This window comes from Alnus glutinosa, chromosome 14 (genome assembly GCF_958979055.1).
Source record: "Alnus glutinosa chromosome 14, dhAlnGlut1.1, whole genome shotgun sequence".
Lineage (NCBI taxonomy): Eukaryota > Viridiplantae > Streptophyta > Magnoliopsida > Fagales > Betulaceae > Alnus > Alnus glutinosa.
In genome coordinates, this window is record NC_084899.1 from 9210915 (window position 1) to 9231180 (window position 20266).

General features: G+C 36.0%; 1 protein-coding gene across 4 annotated transcripts; it reads right to left on the reverse strand.

The window, feature by feature from the left end:
- Window positions 1–2359: 2359 nt before the first annotated feature.
- On the reverse strand, window positions 2360–7495 carry LOC133857200 (translocase of chloroplast 90, chloroplastic). 4 transcript variants are annotated; one of them, XM_062292372.1, is made up of 4 exons: window positions 7315–7495; window positions 7114–7167; window positions 6197–6328; window positions 2360–5055 (listed from the first exon to the last, which is right to left on the reverse strand). In XM_062292372.1, exons 1-4 carry the CDS (start codon window positions 7337–7339, stop codon window positions 2792–2794), a joined length of 2475 nt encoding a protein of 824 aa, XP_062148356.1. In that variant the 5' UTR covers window positions 7340–7495; the 3' UTR covers window positions 2360–2791. The 4 variants fall into 4 exon arrangements, with proteins under 4 accessions (XP_062148356.1, XP_062148355.1, XP_062148357.1 ...); XM_062292371.1 differs by having other exon boundaries at window positions 2360–5061; XM_062292373.1 differs by lacking the exon at window positions 7114–7167 and having other exon boundaries at window positions 2360–5061.
- Window positions 7496–20266: the final 12771 nt, after the last annotated feature.

The window sequence follows — 20266 nt, forward strand, 5'->3', positions numbered from 1 at the left end:
CAACTGCTAACCGAAAAAATCGAAAAATCGAAAATAACTGCAACCGGATAACCGAGTACCTGGTTGTGGTTACTGGTTATTGTAGTTTAAAAAACAGGTTAATAACTAGGTAACCGCAACCGGTTTTTATTATTATTATTATTATTATTATTATTATTATTATTATTATTATTATTATTATTATTATTATTATATATACCACCTTACGTAAATATGAATAGATAGAATGACCGGTGATGATTGACTTGCTCAAAATATGAATAGATTCGTTGAAGATAATTGAATGTTTTCCTATGTGACGTGTGATTGTTGACTCTTGTTTGTTCATGAGTTTCAGATTTCTCGTCGCTGTCTAGTTGCACAACTCTTAGAGAGCGAGCGGCAAAAACCTAGAGAGCGAGAGAGTTAAAGGGACTGGTTTTTGCAGAGGGGGAGGGAGGAGCCTCCTCCCGATGGTGAGTTTCCTCCAAGTCCTCTATGGCTTTGGAGGTTTTTTGTTCCTCCCTGAAATGACCCAATGGAGGTTAGGTGTCCTCCAGCCATTAGGACTGTGGAGTTTTTGTTCCTCCTGGGTTAGATCCAGTGGTGGTTGTTGTTCGCTGATAGAAGACTTCACGGGACAAACGTGTTGGGGAGCGGTTGTCTGGTGTGTCTTCGCCGTAGTTTCTGACCGTGCTCTTTTGGTTTTGTTTCGTTGGAGTCAGATCTACAAACTTCGGCTAGGTCTTTCAAGACACACGCCTCTCCACAGTGGCCCCCAGCCACGACCGTGTCAGCCTTTCCTACTAAGCGCGTGGCCAGCACGCGCCAGGGAGGTCACTCCTTGGACCGGCGCGTGAGGGTCACAACTTGACTTCCAAGGCGTGGATGGTGGTTATTTGGTGGTTCTTGCACTCGGCTGCAATAGAGGATGGTCTCTAGTGGTGGCGCGTGTTCTACACGTGTTGTCGCCGATGACGGCGTTTCCCAACGCCAGTTCCGTTTTGGCTTATGTTTTTTGGCTGTTTTGTTTTTATTTTTTTTCTGTTCACAGTTTGTCTTTGTGATGCTCAAATGTTACGGGACTGTTTGTTGGCATATGTGCTAGATCTACCCTCTTTTATTTGTTGATTATACTTAAATATAAAGAGTGGCTCAATGCTGTTCATGTAATGTTTGTGTTTTGTTTAAGTTGCTGTTTGAAGTCAGATTTATCTGGCTTATGATGTAAAGATTCTTGTACCTTTATTCTCTATAATTTGCCCTTGAATTTTCTTCAGTAATATATGATAGCACATGATATTTGTTAAAAAAAAAGTTTCAGATTTCTCGTTGAACTTATTTGCTTACTAATTGATAGATGTATAAATTATTTCCTCATCACATATGTAATTATGCGATTGGAAGAGATGTAGTATCTAATAGAATTATTTGTTGTTGGTGGGTTGCGTCATGGAGGATCTATCCATTTCAAATAATAGCTTGGAGTGAAAATATACGCGTCTTTCATTTACGTTTCCTAGTAGACCTAATTCTGTGTTAAGAGGGTTCCATCGTGGAGGATCTTTCCATGTCAATGACTAATTAACCTGGGTTGAAAATTTTCAAAAGAATCCTCTTTCATTTTTGTTGAAACTAATTTCTTTTGACAATGGATAGGGAAGCCAAAAGGCACTTCAGCAGTGGCCAAATATTGGATTTTTTTTTTAAAAAAAATAAATAAATAAATAAATAAATTTGAAAAATTCAATAATATAAGAAAACCGGTTATATGGTTAATAACCGGATAACCAGCAGTAAATAAAAACCGCAATTGGTAAACCGCAACCGCAACCGATTGTACACCCTTGACTGTTATTACTATTCAAAAACAAAACCCAACTAAAAAAACCTTTACCAAACAAGCTCATTTATGAAAGCAAATTCCGAAGCTCTCACATATTTGACGGAACTCATCTATGGTGGTCCCCTTCATGATGTTACCATGTTGTGGAATCCTACATATTATGAGCAGCAAAGAAATCAATGGGGCATACCAGGAGGAGGAGGATCCAGTTGGCTTCCACATGTTGGGTACGTCTCTCAAAAGCTAAAGCTTTCATTATCATGGTGGAACTTGTTTTGAAATACCTTTCATTTCATGACGAACCAGGAGTCAAGAAGAATGATTGCAAGTATTTACTCTCTAGTTTAGAGAGGCGGAATCTCCTTCCTCTACCAATAAGATGATTCTCTACATCCTTTGTTGTTTGTAAGACTTGCTCAATCATAAGATCAAACCCACCTCCCACAGTTAAGATGATCAAATTCATATGGGCCATAAATAAGGTCTAGCAGATTAAAAGGTATCAACGCACATTGCCAAATCAACAAAAGATAATGAGCTCAAACAAGATTTCAAAATTTTCAACAATATTTCAAAATTATTTCTTTTTACCTCTTACTTGGACTCATTCTACCAAAAACAAAAAATCATTTTCGATGTTTTTCTGTACAGTTAACAGCTCAATTTAGTTGTGAATTCAGACCTCGGTGGCAAAGCTACCAGCTTGACTGGATCCTCGCAGTGACATGAGGTTGAGATCCTGGTTTATATGGCAAAAATAGATGGCTCGCTAGATTTCCTTGCCATACTTCCGTTTTATACAAGAGGTAAATATAGCGAAAAACCTCCTTGAAAACCCACATCTTTGTTTTCTCCTCCTTTTTGGTAAAAGATGCATATCCAATAGTTCCGGATATAGATTGCTTTGCTGCTACAGAATTCTCTCAAGATAAAAAAAATCTCCAGCATCCAAACAGCAACACAAACTTATCCACTCTCCAATGCTTCCTTCCCTCTACTTTCAGTTGCCTTTCTACGCAATAGAGCCTTGAAAATGGTAAAACCTGCAACCAGAGCAATCTGCAAATGCTCAGAGCTACTTGTTTTTATGCAAATCTGTCCCATTTTGCGACTATTTAGATTGGCATTAACAGACATACTCAGGCTTCTGCTCAGCCGGAATTCAGACTGTAAAGTTCCACCCAGAACCATTTCTTTGTCGAAGGAAAGTATTGTCATGGTCAGACTGACTTTATCATTTCTCACTGGGTAGTCACTCCCTCTTAAAGTAGCTTCAAAACTCCCACCATGCGCCACTTGTCCAGGACCCCCCATTCGTGCAGCATTAACCACAAACTTCAATCTCTTCCCAACTAGTATGGTATCTTCAAGCTTGGCACCAACATAATGCTTGTTTCCGAAAGATGTCAAAGATAGTCCACAGTCAGCAATGTTGTGCTTTAGGCTCCTAAGCTTTGTGTTGCTATGAACTGTATAGATCATATCTTTACCAGAAGATTGAACATCAAGAGCAACAGCACAAGTAGGTCCACTGGAAGCTGTGTAAGCTGCAGCACACTCCGCCTGGATACTGAAATCCTGTTTGTCCTTGCTCATCTGTCCTGTGACAGAGGCAAAGACATTCCTGTTTATTTCCACAGCTGTTTCGAGGCTTATTCCATCGAAGCCTACATCATGATCCAATCCATGGGGATCAAGAACAGGTCTCACAATCCACTGGTCACCTGTAACAAGGCACCGGTATCTATGTACAGGACAATCTGAGTCAAAACTTGGGGGAACTGCCATATCTGGTAACAAAACGGCCTCTGGAGGCACCAGCTGGCTATCAGAATTATCGTCATTCACTAAGTTTTCCATTTTGGCAAGCCTATTCTCCCTCCGCCTCTGATACTCTTCCTTCAACTGTTTCTTCAGATAAAGTATTTCCCGGTAATCCAGCTCATCAAGATAGTCTTTTTTCTGTAATTTTGTCAATCTCTCAAACTGAGATTTTGTCAGGATACGGATTGGAGGTAATTGATCATACTCATCTTCATCCTCTGTGTCTAAAAGTAAATTCTCATCACTTTCATCATCCACTCCATTTGGATTTGATATAGAGCGATGTCGTAGAAGTGATGAGAGGAGATGGGGCAGAGAAGGCAGCCGGGTACTACTCAGTGGTCCCAGTTCAATGCTGTCTTGAAACTTCAAGAGGGAATTGACATCACCAAGAACTTTGGTACAAATGCACAATAACATGAACTGAGATTTCCAAACCTGTCCATTTGGAAGTACTTTTTCGCCCATAGTGTTTTTCTTGCATTGAGGATGATTCTCAACCAATACTACAGGGTTTTCAAGTCTTGAGTCGGACACTGCCTGCTGTATATGGTGCTGTACCAAATCTGTACATTGGGTTACATGCGACTCATAGTTGACAGGATAACCACTAGGTCCTTCAGGAAGAGCCGAGGAAGAGTGAGTCATTACAAGGATGGTGTTGAACCATATTGCAGTACCAAAAACTTCAGTTATGAGCTTCAAAAGAGGGAAATCACTATAGCCCATGTTGATGATATCGAGGCGTTCAAAGTACAAAACAATATCTGGTGGTGATCTTTTTATAAATCTCTTCACAGATAGCATAATGTTCTTATTTCTTCTCAAATTACTGGAAGAAGAAGGCAGGAGACCAGGGGTATCGATTACAGTAATTCTAATTCCATTAACAGTTCCCACAACCTCTCGGATGCGATCAGTGGCTGGTTGAAATGCATCAGTCATGGTTTTCATTTGATCAAATATAGAGTTTATGGTAGCACTCTTGCCAACCCCTGTTTTCCCCAGGACAAGTATTCTAAATGGGAAATCCAATTCAGGCAGGCCAGCTGACTCTTGCTCTGCTGCAATTGCTTTGGCTCTATTGCTTACAAGGTTAACTCTTTTCAAGTCTGATTCCTCTGCTCTTATCAAGCTTGCTAGGTGTATCCGATACAAAACCTTTGCAACCAGAAGATTCTCCTGTGACTGGCCAAGCCGTCGGATAAGGCGCAAGAACTGAACTTGGAGATCCTCAATCTTCGCCAATGGATTCATTTTTTGCTTACCAGAGCTATGAGAGAACCGATAGGAGTCTTCAACAGAAGCCTGCTGCACGGAAGGATTATACTGATTTTCCTGACTACCATGGGTAGCGTGTGATGTATCAGGAAGTACTGGTGATGCTACCATACTGGATGTATCAGCTGAACCTAACAAGTGACAATAAGGTCTTCTGATAAAATGCATCAAGATGAAACAAGTTCAAGTCTAAGATTTGGAATTGGTTTCCTGCGTTGGAAGCAAATATTCAAAAAACTTGCAACTGGATTGTCAACATTTTGTAACAAGGATATCTAAAGCCAGGATATGAACTAATGATTTCATTTTTATGGAGAATTCTGCTAGACCCGATTTGGTTAAGCCGTTTACTAAAGCTCACCAATAAAAACATTCTATCAAAATCAACAAGTTGCATAGAGATTCAGTATATCGTGATCTTGACTATACATAGTGACAGGGCCCAGTTAATACAAATGGGCCACACTGAACCAAAATGGTCAAAGACAGTTAGCTCAGAACGGTTACGTCATCACTTAGAAACTAAACTATATATATATATAAAAGTAATTGGCACAAGGGGAGGGGGAAGGGGAGCTTCAAACTAGTGATTTTCACTTCATGAGGCGTAGTCCTAGCCGATTGTTCTACCCCTTGGGGTTATAGTCAAGGAAAAATTTTCATGTTGACAACACAGCAGCTAGATTGGTAAGTCTCCTTTCCCATTGCAGTGCTTCACCTTTTCTTCAAAAAAATTTAGGCAACCAGAGGCTAAGCCTTCCATTATGTTGGTAAGCCCCTTTAAAAACTTTAGTGTTAAGAAACTTTTACAACCTTCATTCTCCCATTATTTCTTGTGATGCATCCTCCCAATGATAATCTCCAAAGAATATCATTACAGCCACTTTCCAAGAAGATGTAAGGGTATGCTTAGCCAATTGAACTCCTATGAGAGAAGATGTAAGGGTATGCTTAGCTAATTGAACCACTATGAAATCCAAATACTGCTATACATAAGCACTGAGATGTATTCTCTCCATCCTTGCCATCACAAATGAAGTGTCTATCAACCATCCCAAGTTTAAATCACAAACTCTTGCGGACATGAGAAAGTGAGAGGTAGGGGACGCTAATTAACACATCAAGTTTTAACAAAAGATTCGATATTTTTTATTTTCTTCTCCTATTATAAGAATGGCATACATAGATGGTGTGCATGTATCTAAAATAACTCTTAACTAAAAACTCATAGAACATATACAAAAAGGGATAGAGACAAGGTAATACCTTGGTTATCAACTTCCTCATCTAGAAGTCCCTCATTCAAAAAACTATCACTTCCTGACAATGGTGTAGATGAGACCAATGAATTGGACACTAATTGAGAAAAAAACCAATCCCTAATACTCTTCATCCTTCCTGCACAAAAATTCACAAATAACTACCATAACTTGAATCGCCGTTAACATAAACAAAATTAAAAAAAAAAAAAAAAAAAAAAAAAAAAAAAAAAAAATCAAGCACATCTAAGGTGCTCCATCATTCAAAACCTCCATGGAGCATGGTGAAGAGAATATGGAGCAAGACAAAAAGTTTAAATGGTACGATTTCGTGGCAGATACATTATCAATAACAAATCAACTGAAAGCGTTGTTTTATCCAATCAAAAAACAAGTAAATCTTTTAACCATTTTAGTTTCAATATCAACAACAAATCACTAAACATCTAGTTAAACTTTTTCATTCAGGTATTGGACAGACAAATAGCACAACTTCAACACCAACTTCCATTTCCCGTTACTTCCTTAAGAATTCGACTCGTAAATATCTTCCATCCTGTCGTGATTTATTCATCAAGAGCTGCCGCATCTGCACTCCATTAATACGAAACACCATCTCAGAAGTTCCTAGTAGACTTACTACCTCCTATACTAAATTTCCAATCAGCAGCTAGTTTCTTATATAGTCTGACAACAGAAACTAAAATAGTGAGAATCATTTCTCATTTCTCAAACTTTTGCCCATAAACAAAAAAGATTTAGTAAAATATCCCACAAGAAAATAAGCAGTCAATCCCATTTCACGAATTGGAGCCTAGTAACAAATACCCAATTCAACATAATTTCTAGCAACAAAAGAAGGTGAACAAAAAAAAAAAAAAAAAAAGTTTATAGAGAAAATTAAAATTTCGGGTAAACGTTTACCTAAAATATACATATTCCACTCGAAGCTAACAACCCTGAATTGGATAGTACCAGCTTGAGGGACCAGAAGTCACAGTCGGAGCACCAGAAAATGGAATTTGGAAACAGTAATAGCGACGGAAGAGTGAAGCGGAACCAACTAATCAGAGCCCAAAGAAAAATGATTTGCATAAAAAGATCGAACTGTGACAGCTCTCATACCCGAATTGAAGCTCCGGGAAGGCATTTTTGCCCTCGGACTCGCGACTTAAAGAATCGAAGGCCAATTCTTGATCCGAATTCAACTTGGGGTGCGTATTCCTCGGCGAAAACGAAGAGCGGACGAGGTTGCGGCTGTGGAGAAGAACCGATGCGATAAGACTGAGATAACAAGGCTTCAATTTGTTTTTCTCTGTTTTTCTTTTCTTTTCTTTTCTTTTATTTTTATGGTTGAGAGGGGAAGGGGTTCGTTGTGCGCACGTGTATAATTCAGATACGAGAGGCAGGAGCTAATTTTTAAATTGCGAGTACCAAATTGCTAAAAAAGGAAAAAGAAGAAAATAAATAAATAAATGATAATTGTCTAAAGAAAATTATGGGTTTGACCATACCATAATAATTGGTTATAGTAGTGCGGCTGCTTGGAGTAGTTTTTGGGCGTTTTCATCAAATTACCTCACTAAAATACTTAGGGTCTGTTTGGATTTGCGATTTCAAAAAGTACGATTTAAAATCACGATTTTAAAATATGCGATTTGAAAAAAATGATTTTTAAAAATGCAGTGAAGCGTTTGGCAAAATCGCAGTTTAGCATTTAAAATCGCAAATTTGCCTTAAAAATTCTGCGTTTTCAAAAAAGCACCATCTCACCTGCGATTTAAAAAAGCAGATTTTCGGCGTTTTCAAATCGCAATTTTTAAAAACTCAGAGCTCGTTTGGCAAATCGATTTTTGTTTTTGCGTTTGAAAATTGTTTTCAAGAACAGAAACAAAAAACCGTTTTCTATTGTTTTTTCGTTAAAAAAGTGTTTGGCAAACTATTTTTTCAAAAATAATTTTTAAAATAGAAAACAGTACTCAAGGCGTTTGGACAATTATTTTCAAAACAGTTTTCACTTAAGAAGAAAATAGAAAATTGTTTGACGTTTCTATATATTTTTTGTTTTCAATTTTTTGTTTTATCCATTTATTAGGTGATTTCCAAACAGAATCTTGTCAAATTTATGTCATTAGACTTGATGGTGTGTCCCATATTTTTGGATAAACTTGTCCAATAAAATTAAATTAATCAACCATGAAACTGATTGACAAAAAATGATGCAAAAATGAAACATCAGCCAATGCTAAAATCAATTCTCAGGAGCTTCCTCCGGACAACCCCTCCCAGCATAACCACAAATCAAACTATTCCACGACACAACATTTCTTTCAAGCATTCCATCAAACATCTTCCATGCATAATCTATCTTCCCACACTCTGAATAAAATTGAACCAAAGAATTCCCGATAAACACATCTCCCTCTAAACCCATCTTAACAACTACTCCATGAGCTTGAATCCCTCACAAAACCCTACATGAGCTCAACAAAAACGGAAACGTGAATTTACCAGGCACAATGCCCGCAACCACCATCTCAATATAAAGCAAGATAGTATCACCACCATGTCCAACAGAAGAGTAACCTCCAATCAAAGAATTGTACATGAACAACAACCCAGTAGTTCTCCCATCTCCATTGTAGTCTTCAAAACAATTGTCAAAGAGGAGAGGGATTAACAGGAACAAAGGCTTTGCTTTGGAACTTTGGTAAAAACAATCAAATAGCATCTGAGATTACATACCCATTCCTTCACAAACCATACAAAATACATAAATGCATTCATTGACTCAAAACAAGCCATGTAGAAATGTACTGAATGGCTTGTTCAATTTCATCAAAATTGATTCAAATTAGCCCATAACAGATGCAATATCACATTGACCCAAAACATCCAAAAGCCACAGAATTAGAAATCACCCAAAAGTGCGATAAAAAACTTACAAAGAAGTTATCCAAACAAATGCACAGGAATTGAATCAAACAAGCAAACCCACAGAAATATAAAAAAAACCCACGGAACCTACGAACAAGTGCACTGATTGGAGCCGCCACAACAGAGGAGTTGATCATTCACACAAAGTTTTCTTCGATCCTCTGGAACACGAGCTGCTAATCAATGGGTTCCTTAAAAATAGAACCAAAACTTGCAATCGATTCCCGGCTCATAGGGTAGATGAAGGCAAATAGGAGGAGAGTGATGGCACTGAGATGCACTTGGGGGGGGAGTGATTTTTGTCTGAGTTTATAGGTGGGGAATGAATGCGAACAAGCCGAGGAGGATAAAGAAGGCAGAGAAAAATGGATTTGTGGAGATTAGAACCATGGATCACGGGTATCGTGTGACACTGTGCACTTAAGTTGGAAATAGGTTCCGCGCGTGTTTTGAGCGTATTTGGATAGAAAACACAAACCTGTTTTTCGAAACAACTCTAAATTGTTTTCATATTTCATGTTTCATGCGTTTTTGTTTTCTTACGTTTTTGTTTTTAAAACCGATTGCCAAATGCATGCAGACAATTTTCAGACACGGTTTTTTGTTTTGGAAACAAAAAACTGTTTCCAAAACAGGTTACCAAACAGGCTCTCAGTTTCCAAACGATTTATGTTCTGATATTTGATTTAAAATCGCACTTATTGTCTACGAAATCGCAATCACAAACGTACCCTTAAATGTTTGATGCTGCCAAAAATGCAATGATATTTGTGTGTTTTCACCAAATTATTTCACAAAAATACCTAAATGTTTAAGGCTACTAGAAATGCTCTTACTTAGTAAATGTTAAACTTAAAATTTGTCATATTTTTTCTTTAGATTTAAATAGTCAAAAAGATTATGTTATAATTTTTTTAATACTACTTTTTGCAAATTGTGCCAACTTTTTCCCTCTTGGCACCACAAATGTATTCATGGCAATTATTTTTGTGAATAAAAAATAGTATTTATTTAAAGTAGAGAAACATTTAGAGAGTTTGTTTTTTTAGAAGTTTTAAAAAGTGACAAGATAAATCAATAAAAATAGTTTTTTAGAATTAGATTTGAAGAAATTATGAAGAGTTCATTATGAGTGCTCTTATACTAATAAAATTATGCCAGATTCACTTCACCATGTCATATAGATAATTATACCCAAAATAAAAAATAAAATAAAATAAAAAATTACTTATTTAGTCTATGGTGTTTGTAGTTATACTAAATTGATCCCTAGGGTATTAAAAGTATCTCAAAGATTCTTAGGATAAGAACTATTTATTTAAAATAGTTCCTACAGTCGATTGGTTTACAAAAGTTGTTAGATGAACACGTGGATCTATGTCAACAACAATCACTGATGTTGCATGGCTGATGAGTTGACCTATTAAAAATTAGAGTCTTACCCTTAACTTTAATAAAATAAAATAAAAGAAAAGAAAAGAAAAGAATAAAAAGAAGGGAAATGATAAAACCCTTTGCACACCTTCATCACAACCCCACACCATTGTGAGTGGGGTTGTGATGAAGTTGTGCAAGAGTTATTCTACAATCATGTTCCTAAAAAGAAAGAGGGGCAACCTCTCTTCACAGGGTCGGTTGATTGCCCATCATCAAGTGAAGAGCATTTGTTTGCCACTCTTCTGAGAGGAGGCTGATCGCCCCTTGTGTAGTATGGGGTTGTCAGTTGCCCTTCTATGAGGGGAGGCCATCCTTATCGAGGCGGCCCTTTTTGTTAAATTTTTTTAGTATATATTTCTATTTATTTATTTTAGGGTAAAGGTGAAGGTCAACCTCTTTTTAAAATAATATTTTATTTTATGATTTTTTTTTTTTTTAAAAAAAAAATTGAGGTAAAACTATAATTTTACAATAGGTTGAGTCATCAGTTATGCCATGTGTCAATTGACGATTGGTTGTAACGTGTATCCACCTATGCATCTAACGATTTCTATCAAAAAGTTGACAACGGTGATCATTTTGGACAAATAGCTTGTCCTAGAGGTCTTTAATATACTTTTTATAACCAATGGATTAATTTGGTACAACTGCAAACCTCAAAGACTAAACAAGTAATTTTTTAAAAATAAAAAATAAAAGATGGGTGAAGATCCACCCCACTGCCAACCTCTAACCCTATAGAGGGAGACAGTTGAAAGTGGCTCCACCCCCACAAAGAAGTGGGGGTGACTCTACCCCTACCCACCTCTGCAAGGGTGGAGATCTTCACTCCACCTTTGAGTAAAATCTTCTAGGGCATCTAAGCAAACATCATAACTTAGTCACGAGAATAAGTTTGTAAATAGTCTTATTAGTATATAGAAATGTTTAGATCTAATTGCTAATTGATTACATTTGTAAAGCATTGTTATAATGGCCATGCATTGACCTTGTCTCAGCGGCCACTATTGATTATGACATTTGTAGGGCTTTAGAATTTTTGATAAACTATTTTCACAATTAAGTTAAATGATTAGTAGCAAATTATTGGGATTCTATATGCCACTGTATTTTCCCTTTTGGAGCAGATGCTAGACAACTCATACAAATATTTTACTTGTCTTTAGTTCAATCATTTAGTACCTCGGAAAGAGTTCTAAAAAAAAAAAAAAAACTACAAAAGAGGGTATGGGGGACCCCAACAAACATCACAAAAACAACTAATACAATACATGAAATTAAACCTACAAATAAAATGGGGAAATGGATCCAAATAGATCTGGTCCCATAGTTTCTTGACCAAAAGACCGACGAGAGGGATGCCTTGATAGCGATATGTGATGTAGTCTAATGATTGGACTGTTGACAAAAATGTTCAATGATAATGAATATTACCTTTCTTGCATCCATGGACAAAAGAGCATGCTCTGTGATAGCTCTAGATAAGAGAAATAATCATTCCTACTTTATTGAGGAAGGAGATGGATATGGGCTCTTGGAGAGAAGATTTGGAACTAGACACCATCAGAGGGAGTGGTGCATGTGCCTCATGTGTTGGTGGAGAGGGAGGCGTGTATGGAGAGGCTGACTAGCGGTGACTCTTGATGGATATGAAGGTGGGAGGCTAGTGGAGAGCATGTGCATGGAGAAGATGAACGGGCGACGATAAATCTAACTGTCATCTTCCAACAAAAGAAGAGAGAGAAAGAAAGAAAATATGAAAAGGATAGAAAGAGAAGAGAAGGTTGAGGAGGAAGAGAAGGGAGGGAGGGCAACTTCTCCCTCCTCCCGTTTGCTTCACTAATTGGGTTTCAAAAGGGAGAAACTGGTTTTGAGAGAGAGAGGCTCAAGAGAGAAGTTTTCGAAAAAATTTCCAATTAGTACCATTATCATCCTATTTAAATGGAATTTTTCATTTGGTAGCGGCCACAAAGAGAATGGTTATGCTTATAATTTTTTTTGTTGATACTTGCCTGTGAATTTCACCTATTAATGAGGATGATCTTGTGCCTAACATAAATAAATTTATCAAGTTTCTAACATTGGGTTCCATAAATTGGAGTCATTTACCATTCTAAATAATGGACTAATTTTTAGAAGTATTTATGTAACACCCTCACTTTAGGGTGTAGGCTTAGTATGTATTCTGACCCAAAGTGTTGGAATTGTTTAATGCAAATTATTGTAACTGTGACTTTATGAAATGTTTCATGCAAATGACACCAAGATTTTGAAAAAAAAAAAAAAAACTTAGGCACTTGGAGAAGCCCTTGACTTTTGGAGAAAACACCTTTATTGGGTTTCAAAACCCACTTTTTTGATGCCTTGCATGCCACCCTCATTAGGCCACACGGACACTACATTTTCTATCATATTTTTCCTCATTTCTCACTTCTTCTCTTCACTTCCCTCAAGCTTAGTCTCAACCACTTCAAGCACTTTAACTTCTAAAAGCTCAAATCACCTCCTACACTTCACTAACCCACAAAACACTATATTATTTGGTAATGGAGAAGCTCATCAAGTCCTCCTCTTGTTCACAATCACACCATTCTTGTAGTCCATCTCTTTTTCTCTTTCAAAGTTACCATTTTATGTTATGCTTAAAGTTTTTTTTTTTTTTTTTTTTATGAAAGTCTCACCTAAATATTACAAAATTGGTTTAAACAAATAGAAGAATGATTTTGTTGCTTTTAGTAAGTGGCCAAGTCCATGTAGTATTAGATTTATTGATACCCATGAGGGTTATGTGCCAATATATTTTATGTAAAACATACATGTGTGGTAGCTAAACCTATGTAATACATATGCATCACCTTCTTAAATCACTTTTTATTTCCACTCTGTAACACCCCGCTTTTACAAAAAGCATAAGTGAATTTTTTTTTTCGATTTCTACGTGACATTAAGACATCATCAAAGTTATAAATTGGTAGCGGAATAATTATATTTATCCAACAAACTTGGAATTAAATAACACAACAAAGCTTTTAACTGAAATACCTCAAAATAGTTTGATAAAGTGTAATTGAATAATTATACATAGGACAATATTTGTGCTACACAAGGCACATATAATTTATAAGCCAAAATAACTAAAATATGAATATTACATACCAACAGAAATATAAACATCGTTCTCAAAATAAAAATATAAGGGATTGGGACATAACAGTCCACAAAAGGGAGGCACGCTAGCCTCAACTATTGTCAATAGGATCCACCTTAGGATCTGGGTAATTCTGATATTCCTCCTCCTCATATCCCATAATATTATATAATATAAAGAAGAAACAGTAATACAAAAATACCTAAGTGAGTCCGGTGTTTCCAATAATATAATAAATGCAGATTTATTTAAGAAATGCAACACAATGCAAATATGGCTTCAAAATCATATGTATATGCAATATATAGCCCATGTCGCGAATCATAGACATAAGTTGAATATAGATATAATCATAAAGCAGTAATGTGACAATTTTAGATGCAATGTATTAATTATTTCTCTTTTTGCACTCCTCTCATAATGGAACCAACGGTCTGGATTAACGTGTTGTGGAAGCCAACGGTCCCTCTCACTTAGAGCTTATATGTTTGTTGTTGGAAGCCAAAGGTCTCAATAAACCAAGAGCCAAAGGTCTCAACCCGTTTATTTATTAATGTTACGGAAGCCAAAGGTTCCACTAACAGCCATCAATCCCCTCCCCCCCTCGGGGCTGCATACTAACTTTGTTATTAACCAATTTAGTTAAAATAGAAAATATATAAAATCACATGCGCAAACAAATAAATAAATAAGTGTTCATGATATTAAGGAAAAGTCCACCAGCATCACCCTCAGTAAGTATAAAGATACTTATTGTTCTGCTTCAAATGATCTCCAAAGAACTGCATAATTAAATCCTAAATTAGCAAATAATGCTAAGAGAATCTACTAATTTTTATTTTATTAAAAAATCATTATTTATTCAGACATCACAACGGCTATGCATATATATATATATATATATATATATATATATATATATATATATATATATATATATATATATATATATATATATATATATATATATATATATATATATATATAACAATTTTATAAATATAATCTTATCCTTATATTGTACCAACTAATAAAATAATCATTTTATAAAAGTGGATGGCACAATAGTATAAAATATTGATATCCCATTCTTTTACCTTGGACAAAATAACAACAGTAATATATATTGAATGCTAGTTATTATTATAAAATATTTCGGCAGCGTAATGACACTACCAAAAATATTTTTCTTTTCTTAACAAAAATATAACTTCCTTCTTAAAATATCTCTTTATATATATATATATATTGAAAGATAAAATTGACTTCTAATTTACTAAGTGTGTGATAATGTGCAACAAAATATTTAAATTGCAAAATTTAAAAGAGACAAATATTTTGTTAAAAAAGTAGAAACTCAGTTAAGAGAAAAACCACTCCGAGGTAGCCAAATCCAGGATTTCCACTATTCAGAAGACAAAGTTAGTACATAGAAAGTAACACTCACATACCCCGATGTAGCGATTGTTCCTATTACTCTGACACGAAACCCATCATAAATGCTTCCCAACCAAGTCTCTTACTTGAATGGGTCTTCAATGAAATCATTTACCTTAGGGCCAACCCCTAAGATAGACCTTGCACGAACAAGTTGAGCACACACTAACAACGGCTAGAGAGCTAGCAAATCTTCAAATCTCCCTAAACACCATCTCTAAGCACTATGAAATTCTATACTTAATTCTTATAAAATACAAGCCTAGAGCCATCTATTTATAGGCTTACAGAAAACCTAATTCTGATCAAATTTAGACTCTGGCAAGTAGCATCCGGATTGTCACTTAGCTGCGTCCAGACGATCTTCTGCGACCGCCTTTCCAGAATAACGAAATTCTACCCAAAACAAGACCGCGTCCGGACGACTTGACCGAGAGTCCGAATGGTCAACGCTGTCACTCATTTCCTCATCAGTAAAGGAGACCCGAAATATTCTTGAACACTGAGTAGCATCCGGAAGTGTTGCCACATCGTCCGGACGTCTTGCAGAATCTTCCCAAATAGTGTCTTTTGAAATCCAAATCCATGTAGAACTCGGAATAGCTTGACCTAGCGTCCAGACAGTGTAGTGGCTGAAGCTTCTAGACACTACGGGGCATCCGGACGCCTTCAAAGGCCCGTCTGGATGATTGCATAGGAACCGACTGTTTTGACTTGGAAATTGCATGGAATCTTTATGGACATCTTCTAGAAGCTTGTGACCAAACACGTGGCATGGATTAAGACATTGTCCATATTACTTGAAGACTCTGAATTGAACCGATATTCCTATTAAAAAGTAGCATTTACATAAAGTGTTTTTGTCAACTAGAATGTTGCCAATATAAAATACTAACATAAATCATTAGTCAGAATAAGTCACACACACACACACACACATATATATATACTTTAAAATAACTCACACATAACTGACCAAAATACTCACTGTCCACACAAACACACATTTTCACCTCACCTCATACACTCACATCCACACTCACTATCCAAATAAAATCACACACACATACACACATCTTTACTCAACACACTCACGCCCACAACACACACACAACTTCACTTTTTGAAACACATCACATTTCTTTTATCAACACACACAAACACGTTCCTTAAACACTCACAGCATATATACACATATCACACCACACACACACATCTCTCCTAGAAATTCATACACGTTCACACCCTATTAACACACACATAGAACATATGTCTTTTTCAAGCTTCACACATACTGATTTGCTGCTCGGTATTGGCCAAGAACTTCTCTATTCACAAACAAAAAGAGAGGTTTATATATATGTATATTTCGGTTGTTGCTTCTCAAGAAAAGAGAAGAATGAATAACATATGAATTAAAAGGAGGGAAGATAATGATTTTAGAGAAGTAGAAGAAAAAAACTACTTACTGATACTGCTCCAAAGTAACCCAAGTGATTAGAAAAGCTGTTGTCCTGAAGTGAAAGTGATGCTCTATTTTTTGGTCTTAAAACAGAGATAGTGTATTACACTGAAAATCGTCACTTGTTGCTTACACGAACACTGCATTACATTGAAAAACAGTCGCTCAATCGACTTCGGCTGAAATAAAATCGTTCGTTCGACTCTCTCTCTCTCTCTCTCTCTCTCTCTATATATATATATATATATATATATAAGATTCTAATTAATCTACAACGAAATTAATTAAATCTCATACATATGCACACACATGTATATATTTATATTTATGCATTATAGATCTAAGCATGTTATTAACCCGGGTGTTACAATCTCAGATGACCATGTGTGTTGTTATGTAACCAAATCTATGAGTATATGAACATCACCATATTTTAATGAAAAATATAAAGTCATATAGTAGCCAAATGCATGATTTCATAAGATGATAGTTTTATAATTTGGATTTCATTTAGAGCTAGGTTTACAAGATATGTTTTTGTACACAAGATTTCTCTCCTTTTTTTTACTTAAAAAAAAGAAGAAAAGAAAAAGAAAATGAAAAGAAAAAGAAAGAAAGAAAGAAAGAAAGAAAGAAAGAAAGAAGAAGAATAACATTATAATGGCCCATTTAATGATGGTCATTCGTGGAAATGATATAGGATCTCATACCTAAAGCCCATAGTTGTTAAATAATGTGAAAAATATTTTTTAAATGGATGAGAAGAGGCATATTTTATATCAAAATAGGCATGCTCAAAAATCATTGTTTTAGGGTTTCACGCGTGTTTACTCACCTTAAGCATAGTAATCCTAAACAAAATATCCCTGGAAGTACTAAGTTCCCTCGTCTGCAATGTGTTTTATCATTAGTTGGGCCTCTAAATCATAAACCCTAATCTAACACTTAAAACTCTAAGTTTTCTCCATTTTGGCAGGTATTGTTAGAACGATGTTGAAACAATGTTCGAACAATCCACACTGTTAGAACGGTTTTGACCATCGTCTGAACATGAGCATGAATCAAAAACTTTCATGGCCAAAAATATCATATTAAGTGGTTTTTTTTAGTGTTAAAACATTTTTCATCAATGGCCCTTTAGGTGATGTTAAAACTATTCCAAGAAACTAAGTGATTTCTTACGAATTGCATCAAGAACAAATTTTGAATCAAATTGGATATTTTTTGTCCAAAAAATGCTCAAGAGGTTGATTGATCCAATATTATTAAGTGTTAAGCCTTAGTTGTGTTTTAGTCTTATTAGGTCACATTGACTAAGTGTAGTATGCTAGTTTATGCTCATTTAGTTAGTTATGAGCCTTAGATGGTTAACTTAGTTAGGATGAGGTTTAAATGGGTCATGTTTTACCCAAGTCTCCATAAAAATATTTTTGAGAGTTTTAGAAAGAAAAACTAAATCATTTTCTAAGTGAAATTGCAAGACTAACCCTACTTTAATTACTTTATTAAAAAATTTATGGAATTTAAAATAAAATAAGTTATAAGGAAATTAAACCATATTTTCATACCAAGGTAATAAAAATGAAAAAAATAATAAATAAAAAAGCCCTAGGGTTAAGCCTTGAAACTATTTTAAGAAGAGTATTTCTCTAAGAAAATGGAAAATGTTAGACAGGACAAAATAAGTTAGAGCATCTCCAACAGACACTGTAAATGGCCCATAATAGTTATATTTAGCTATTATGAATCATTTTTCTCCTCCAACAGAGACTTCAAATATTCTCATCATCTCTCTCTCTCCAACAATTCAGCTGAACGACTAGGCATTTGGGCTGTGGATGGTGGTGGAAGACTATTGTGATGGGGGCTCGTAGCTACGGTGAGAGAGAGAGAGAGAGAGGAGAGTAGAGAGAGAAGTAATAATAAAAAATTGAAATAAAATAAAGAGTAGAATAAAGAATCTGTTGGAGAAAAGTAGTAGTTGAAGTAAAAATTTGTACTTTTTCAGTAAGTATTTTGGCTACTATTACTAGAAATGCTCTTAGGACCGACTTTTAACTATGGAATGTTTATGCCTAACATAAGGCTAACATGGCTAAACCTTGTTGTTCAGGTATTAATAATCCGAATCAATTTTTATAAGTGCAACATTGAGGTAAGTAGTAATCCCTACCTTTTCAGACTGTATTTAATTCTCAACATTTATGAAATCATGTTCGATCTTAAAAATGTTTCAATGTTATATTCATATTGTTGCACATGTTAAATGTTACATGTTTAAGATGTTTTCATATGGTTTAAATGCTCAAAGTACCAAAATTTTTTACAATTGAGTTGTCACTTAAATATGGGTACAAATGTTCAAATATGAAAGAAAACTTCTAAATTATAAAAGTTCTTATTTTATGAAACTTTTCAAATCAATGAAGTTTTACTCAAATGAAGGGTACCCTCAACACATACAAAGTATTACATGACTAAATAAAGTTTCAAGAATTGCTTGGGTTTACCTTCATCAACAATCATGTGAAGGAAAAGCTCTCTCTTCTGAAGACAACCAAAATATCGCATATGGTTGCTGAGGAGGAGGAAGTGATATGCTTCTCTTCCTCCTCTTTCTCCCTTTCCTCTCCCCTTCTCCTCTTTTCCCCCTCAGATTCCACATCTTTTATGGCCTCTATCCTGCTAGATTTTTCTCTAATCTTATCTACATTTTCAAAGGTCCTATATTTCTCTTCGGAGGCCTTATCTACCTCTTTCGAGGCTTCTTCATTTTTTTTCCTTACTACCATTCCCATTTTCGCTGGCTATCTTGCCCATCCACCTTGTCTTTTGTAGGTTTTCTAAAGGATCTTGGATCTAATTTTTGGAAGCCAAATCTTCCTTCCTCAGCCAACTCTTGCTAGACATGAGCCACTCCACCGTATTCCCCGTTGTCCTTTGCCTCCGCCGACACCAGTCGTGCCGTCTTTGGCCCTCCACACTCTGGAGTGTAGCTTACATGAACTGGGGAGTGTATCTCACTCGCCGGAGCATGGTCGCTATGTCCCTTCTACTTGCCTTTCCCCGCTACTATAATCGGTTGTTTGTGGTGGCCCTCAGTGTGCTGGCTTATTCTGCCGGTTTTGTGTCTTCATGCACTGGCACATGGTCTTCATGCGCTGACAACTATCAGCCTCTGTTGTTCCATTCCGCAGTCTTCCTCTATTGTTGCCAGTCTGCTATGTCGTTGCAGTGCTTTGTTGTTGCGATTGCGAGAGATTTATCAGTTGCCGTTTGGTTGTTAGTTTTTCTAATGGTAATCTTTTCCATGCTGCCACCAAACGTCTCTCGTCTTTTGTCTCCTTTGGTTCAGTACCTGTTGTGCTTGCCTTTCCAAACTGGATTTTTTTTTTCTTTGTTATTTGCTTTCTTTGTAATGCATTTTATTGTGCTCTTTTTGTAGTTAGATTTGCCGCTTTCAACCTTGTGTTTGAAAGCATTCCAAACGGGTATTCCATTCTCTCTTCCTTTTAGATCAAGAATGGCAAGATCTACCCCTTGAAACCTTTTTCTTATTGGCTTAGAAAAATAAAAAAATAAAAAGTTTCAAGAAGTATAGGATAAGTACGTGTTGTGGTAGCCTTCGAGGCTTTAAGGTTAACAAACCTAGGCCT

Bases quoted from the DNA above. Each gene is read 5' to 3' on its own strand.
- LOC133857200 (XM_062292371.1), bottom strand. From the start codon at position 7,339: ATGCCTTCCCGGAGCTTCAATTCGG. The intron at 6,329-7,113 runs GTAAACGTTTAC...ATTTTTGTGCAG, and splicing joins GTGGAATATGTATATTTTAG to GAAGGATGAAGAGTATTAGG. The intron at 5,062-6,196 runs GTATTACCTTGT...GTCACTTGTTAG, and splicing joins TGAGGAAGTTGATAACCAAG to GTTCAGCTGATACATCCAGT.